Source organism: Euphorbia lathyris, chromosome 4 (genome assembly GCF_963576675.1).
Source record: "Euphorbia lathyris chromosome 4, ddEupLath1.1, whole genome shotgun sequence".
Classification (NCBI taxonomy): Eukaryota; Viridiplantae; Streptophyta; class Magnoliopsida; order Malpighiales; family Euphorbiaceae; genus Euphorbia; species Euphorbia lathyris.
The window spans coordinates 44,822,480-44,829,845 of record NC_088913.1 but is presented as its reverse complement, the minus strand read 5'-3'; the positions used below and the strand labels follow the sequence as shown (position 1 = coordinate 44,829,845).

The 7,366-nt window shown below is 37.4% G+C and overlaps 1 protein-coding gene across 1 annotated transcript; it reads left to right on the top strand.

Annotated features, from left to right (window-relative positions):
• The first annotated feature begins 4,988 nt into the window (after nt 1-4,988).
• On the top strand, nt 4,989-6,898 carry LOC136225458 (protein TAB2 homolog, chloroplastic). Its single transcript, XM_066013463.1, has 5 exons — nt 4,989-5,520; nt 5,592-5,661; nt 5,956-6,127; nt 6,340-6,483; nt 6,558-6,898. The coding sequence occupies exons 1-5, from the start codon at nt 5,057-5,059 to the stop codon at nt 6,815-6,817; spliced, it is 1,110 nt and encodes a 369-aa protein (XP_065869535.1). The 5' UTR covers nt 4,989-5,056; the 3' UTR covers nt 6,818-6,898.
• Nucleotides 6,899-7,366: the final 468 nt, after the last annotated feature.

Here is a 7,366-nt window from a genome sequence, read left to right as displayed (position 1 = left end):
AAGGACGGAAAGAATCGAGAACGACGCCGGAACGCGCAACGCAAAGGTCAGGTATTCTTCCTCCTACTCTTTACGTGTCTCTTACTTTTATATGTTTTACATTGCATGTGTTGCGTTAGCAAAAAAAACGTTTTCAAAACACACACATCACTGTCAAAATAGGAAAGTAGGGGCAACTGTAGACACCGAGTCGGAGGACCTGTGACGAAAACCTGTAAACAAGACGGTCGAAGCGGTTGATTCCGGAAGTTTTAAAACAAAAATATTTAATAAGAAAAGAAAAATTAATGTGAGTCGCAGTCGTCAAGTGGACGGCTCGCGAGTGCTCAGCGACGTGGTGCGAGCGCCTAGCGGCAGCCGGCGCGTGTCCGACGACAGTTGGACGCGCGCTCGGCAGCGCGGGGCGCACGCTCGACGTCCGTTGGGCGCGCATGCCCGGCAGCGCGGGGCGCGCGCTCGACGATCGTGGGGCACGCACGCCCGACAGCGCGGGCGCACGCCCGACGGCCGCTGGGCGGGCGCACCCGGCAGCCGCTGGGCGAGCGCCCAGCGACGTTGGGCGGACGCTCGACGATTGTCGGGCGAACGCCCAACGTCAGTTGGGCGCGCGCCCAACTAAAGTTGGGCGTTCGCCCAACTAACTTTGGGCGACGCCCAATTTTCTTCGGGCGTCGCCCAAAGTTCCGGGGATCCGTTTGCCTATATAAGGCACGGATCCCCATGCATTCAAGGAGGACTTTTTGGGAGGAGCTTCTCACTCTAAACATTTTTAGAGAGAGAAAATCTTTTTTTTGGGAAAAAACATTTTTTTTCCGAAAAATTCCAAATTTTCTAAAAGTTAAAATTTTACCAAAAACACAAAAACACCGGAAAAGCACGATTCGTGGAATCAACCGACTTCAACCGTCAATACCGAACTTGAGGTATTATCCGAGGACTAGACTCGTTTTATTTATTTCATTTATTTTATTTTCTTTATTTATCTTTATGTTATAATTTTATTTATTTAGTTATTCATTTATTTATCGCGTTTTATTTAATTCTTCGTATTTATTTATCCCGTGTTAAATAAAAATTCGGTTTTGTTTTAAAATAAAAAACCTCGTTTTAATATCCCAATACGAACCATGATCCGATTAAAAGGTAGTTCGGGTATTAAAAACGTTGTAATTATAAGTTTTGAAAAGATATTTCTGAATAACGTTCTAAAATAAAAACGTCGTTTTAGGAAACTCCGTTATAGACTATGATCCATTTTTGGTAGTTCGGAGATCCAAAACGATTGAATTAGATTTAATTTAAAGCTTTTGAACGAATCTGGAAAGTTTTGGAGTGCTGCTGTAATTCTACCTTTTCTGTCACTAACAGCAGATTGGCGACGGATTTTCCGTCGGTAATCTGCTGGAAACCGAAAATCACCATTTTTACCCTCCTTTCCCCACTTTTTGACATTTCTACTTGTATATATATGTATATTATTGTATAATATGTTTATAAAAATTATTTTTTTAATCCTATAACTATTTATTATGTACTATATATTTATTTATTTCATGTTGAAATTTAATTCGTTTGGATTTAATATTATAAAGTAGTATATATGTATATATATATGGTTTTTGGCTCATTTGAATTATGTTAGTTATCATTGGGTAAAACTATTTTGGAGATTAAATGTTATTCTTCCCATTTATAAACTTGGTTCATTGTTTTTACATATTTTGAATTAGAATAAAAATGTATTATATTTAGTATTCTTTTTCACTTTCTTTGTTATATCATATAATATTTCTTACTTATTTTCATCTATAGATATATCCCTATTTTTAGATAAAACTATGTATATATGTATTTCTATTTTATTCTTGTATATATGTATATATTCCGAATGTGTTTTATTTGGTGAATTTTGGTTTAATTGGTTTATTGTTGTAATTATGATAATGTTAAAGGTTAATTGAGTGAAAAGGGGAAAGTAAAATCACAAAAAGAGAGTTTAATTTGCTTATTTAAACTTAAAGTTTTCTAGATATTCCTAAAGTGTAAATAACGTTTTCTTGACATTTTTAAACCATTTCTTAAAACATCATGTTTTAAAACCTTAGTCCGTTCCAACGACGGATTAAGCGAACCTTATAATTAAAATAGCCTTTAATCGTAAATAATAGAGTTTTGAATCGTTTTCTTAAATGATTTGTACAAAGTAAATTGACTTGTATGCCTAACCACGTTTTCGGGTTAAAATTCTTTATTCCACGTCTTCAAACGCTCGAGTCGTTCCAACGGCGGTTCGTGTAGAGGCCACATAAATAAACGGGGTTTTGAAACGTACCTAAATCGTTCCAACGGCGATTAAGGTACGAACCAAGTAAATAAACTCATTTTCGGGGAGTGAGTTTAGTATAGAGTTAACATGTGAATCGAAGCATAAGACACACTGTAAAATAAATCAATTCTCCCTTCTCCCCCTCTCTCCTTTATAAATTTATGCAAAATGGGTGATTCTTTACCAAAATGGCTTTCAATAATATATGCTCAAAACGGTTTCAAAACGAGAAAGAAAAGGTTTCAAATGAATTTTAAACTTAAAGAAATATGCGATTAGTCCGTTATCGCCTAACACACTGAGTAGGAGGCCGGTGGTTCATAACCGGGCGATGTCAGGGTGCCTAGTAGTCTTTCTCCGTAAAGAAGCTAGCCTTCTCGGCTCGTACCTAAGTTTCCCGAACCCTCACCGGTCTCCCACAAGGGATCGGTGTTCATTTTCCCATTCGTGGGTGGCGACTCTTTCATACTCCGAGCTCCGGTCCTGCCGAGCAGCTTGATTCCACGATTGGTTGCTTTCGGCGCCAATCACCGCTTACGTCGCCATGAGGTGTCCACCCCCCGGTCCGCCCGGGAGATTAGGCCGCGGCACCTCGTCTAACAGTAGGCAGGCCTAGAAAATCCACTAATGCATCCACTTCCAACCCTGTACATTCTAGTGTAAGTTGGTGGAGTATTTAGGTTTTTGCTGTTTTTGTTAGGATTTTGGAATAATATGGTAACTTAGTTATTGCTTGATGCAGCAAGGACATGTAGGTGGAAGTGCTTCACAGCCACCCCCAACACATCAACGAGCAACTGATGGTGCTGTTAATAGAGAAAGTGTTTCACAGCCACCCCCAACACAACCGTCAACAAGAGGACAAAGCCAACCAGTTATGAGAGGCAGAGGCAGAGGTAGGGGCAGGGCAGAAATTTCATGGCATCAACAATTTCTACATCCAGAAAAAGAGTGAACCCAACTAAAGCAGAGCCAACTGTCCCACAAAGACCAAGAAGAGCTGCAAACCTTGCTGATTTAGCAAAGAGGCATGGCCTTTTCACTGGAAATGTTGAAGATTACTAAGAAGTTTGATAGGCAGATTGGATCACTACTTTTTGTTACCATTTTGTATATTTTGGGAATTGTGACCTTTATGGTGCACTAATTTTTGTGTAGGGTGATCAAAACTTATGACCTTATATGGTATAGCTTTTGTTTGGCATTATAGGTACCTTTACAATGCCTTATATGTAATACCTTTGTGACAATTAAGGTTCTTTCCAAAATGTGATATGTAATACCTTTTGTTTGGCATTATATGCAATTAAGTTTCTTTGGTATTTACAGAGATGTGTGACATAAACTTGTTAACGTTTTTAGGTATATTCAGTGTGCATAAGTAACATTTGTAGTCATTTTGTGTATGTGCAGGATAAGAACCCAGCATTTCTAGTCATTTTACATGAACTTAGGTAACAATTAACACAAAATTACAAGCCAATAAATTGTACATCGTTACAGGCCAAAGAACTTGGCTAACAATTAACAATATCCAATAAGTTGCACAAAGTTACAATCCAATGAACTTGGCTAATAATTAACACAAGACAATAATTTGCTTTTCAATACACATTTTTTCACACAAACATTTACCCAAACAGGTAAATGGCAATACACTGAGAACTACAAATTGTAGTTTGCCTACAACCCAAATCTGCCATCTAGCCTACTATCATTATCTACACTGCCAATCATCATCACAATCAACCCAATTATCACTACAATCACAATTAGAATTAATTTCTTCCTTAAACACCCATTTTCTGATTTCAAACTTCTATTTTCTTCGTTCTCTTGCAACAGTTCCTTTCTCAGTCTTCCATTTTCTTCCTTCACCTGCAACAATTCCATCTCTACATTTCGCTTACCCTCAGAAATAGACCGTAACTCCATTTCGAGTTCATCTACATGAGCACGACAAACTTCTAAATCATCAGGATCAATCCACTCAAAATAACGACAAACAGTTCGATCAGGATATTTCGAACAACCAACGAACCTCCTTCCATTATTTAACTTTGTTGAAGCTCGGTGGATTGGAGCTCTAAACCCACATAAGCAGTTTGATTCATGCCATTGACCCAATGAAATTTGAGAATTGGACGAATTGGACGAACTCATCTCTTCACGCTTTTAGGGTTCAGTAAATTGTACGCGAATTAGGCTAAATTAGAACACCAAATCATGGGGTTTACATTCTAAACTTCAAGAGAATCGCGATTATGCTAATTACTCAATGTGATTTGAAGGAATCTTGAATTTTGGTTTTCGATTGAAAGAAGAAATTGAGAAGAAGTAGAAAATTGGGGGAAGAAGAGAAACTTCTAGAGCTTATATAGGTCTCCCAATAATTTCGGACAACTCTACCATTTGCCACGTCACCAAGTTAAACATCGTTTTCAGCATTTCCGTAATTGTTGTAACGACGTAATTCACAGTCCTTTTTTTTGGTAAAAACAAATCACAGGGGTTTTTTTGAACAACATGAAACCACAGGGGTTGTTTTTGGAATTTACCCTATTAAAAATGATAAAGTTCAGTGGCTATGGGTGTAATTTACCCGTTGGTGGTGTTGTGTTTGATGGAGCAATTATCCAATCTTATGCTCAAATCATCACAACCAACGGATATGAATTGTGGATATATACGTAACTAACCAGTAACCACCTCTCTTTTCGGAGAGGTTCCATGGCTACTCTTAGCTTCAACCCAACCAGAATCCCTCATAAACCAGTCATCAAAATCACTTCTTTTTCAAAACCAAGTAAAATTCATTGGGCTTTCTCTCTAAACCCCATAAAAAATCACCATAAACAAGTCTATTACCAACCCAAAGTCTCAGTTTCAACACAGGAACAAGTTGAGGTTGAGGACTACGAAGAAGATGACCCAACTGCAGAACTCAGCTATCTTGACCCAGAAACTGATCCAGACACCATTCTGGAGTGGGAATTGGATTTTTGTTCAAGACCTATACTTGATATTAGAGGCAAGAAATTATGGGAGCTTGTAGTTTGTGATGATTCCTTATCACTTCAATACACTAAATACTTCCCTAATAATGTCATAAATAGTATCACGTTGAAGAATGCTATCGTCTCTGTTTCTGAGGATCTTGGCGTTCCTTTGCCTGAAAGAATCCGTTTTTTCAGGTGATTATTTGTATTATTGATTTCTGTTTTGTTTAAAATGTTGATAACAAGTGCTCTTCGTTGTTTTATAGGTCACAGATGCAGACAATTATAACAAAAGCCTGCAATGAGCTTGAAATAAAGCCTATTCCAAGTAAAAGGGTATTTGCATATATATTTTTTTCATCATTTTCTTATGAATTCTCAAGCATATGGAAAATGAGATAATGCTATAGAGGCAAAGTGAGGGAATCTCTCCTTTACATAATAAGTTGATGATGTCTCATATTGGCTAGTTGTTTGTAGGCAAAAAGGCACTTCCTTTGAGTTGAGTACCATATCCATATGATATGGGTTAGACTAGTTAGGCCTAAGTTTGTCAACGTGCAATTAAGTTGATAATTAGTAATTACAACTTGTACATCCCATATCTTATATACATGTTTTATTTGACAGTGTCTGTCTCTACTTCTGTGGTTGGATGAACGGTTTGAGAATGTATATACTCGTCATCCTGGCTTTCAAAAGGGATCTAAACCACTTATGGCTCTGGATAATCCTTTTCCCATGGAACTTCCTGAGAATCTGTTTGGAGAGAAATGGGCATTTGTTCAATTACCTTTCTCAGGTAATGCTCCAACACTATCAACATTTTTTAGAGTTACACAAGCATCAAAATGTGATTGGAGTTAGCTAACATATATCATGAACTTTTAACCACTCTAAATCAGGTAGAGCTAATGGACATTATATTCTGAACAACTTTTGTGATTTTGAGGTCATTAGGTGTTTTTTGTTATTCTAATATTTTCAAGTTTTGGCATAAATTCCCATATAAAGCTGTTAGAGAAGAAGTGTCATCACTAGAAACAAGATTCATGTTTGGTGCAAGTCTTGATTTGGATCTGCTAGGAATAGAAATCAGTGAAGAGACATTGATTCCAGGAGTTGCTGTTGCATCTTCACGTGCTAAACCATTGGCAGGTCTGTACTCCTTGCCCTCTCTCTGCTTTTTTTAGATTCTACAATCTGTAAATGACTTTGATGTGGTATTACAGCTTGGATGAATGGATTGGAGGTTTGTGCCATTGAAGCAGATACAAGTAGAGGTTGCTTAATCCTGTCAACTGGAATTTCTACACGCTATACTTATGCAACCTACAACAAAACTCCACTAACTACTGCTGAAGCTGAGGCTTGGGAAGCAGCAAAGAAAACTAGTGCTGGCTTACATTTTCTAGCCATTCAACAGGATTTAGATTCTGAGGACTGTGTTGGTTTTTGGCTTTTGTTAGACTTGCCACCTCCTCCTGTGTGATTCTTTATCTCTCAAATATATACACCATCATTAACAATGTACCATTTCTTTATTATATCCTTTGCATTTCACTCTTCTTCATTAATTAGTTCAATAACACACTCCTTTTCCAATTAAGATACTTTCTCTATCCTTAATTATAGGTTGATGGATAAATGACATCAATTCACTTCGTATATCGCCGGCCTAATACGTCTCTAACCCCGTATTTGTCTAGAAAACTTGTTGCCACTTATACTTTGAAAACGTCATATTTACCCATGAAGTGACCTATTGACTCGCTAAAATCCACTTTGCGGAACAAGAGAGATTTTAGACAAATTGAAGTGCATATACTTCAAACAATTTCGGGGTCAATAGATCAATATAAGCAAATTTACGAGGTCAATAGTCACTTGCAGATAGCACATAGGATGCTTTCAAAATATAAGGATGCAATTGACTTTTTTGGACTCATTAACCCCTCATATCAATTCTCTTGTTAGAAGATTATGACCGTCATGTGTGAATTAATTGAACAATTAAAAATAAAATAAAAATAAACAACAC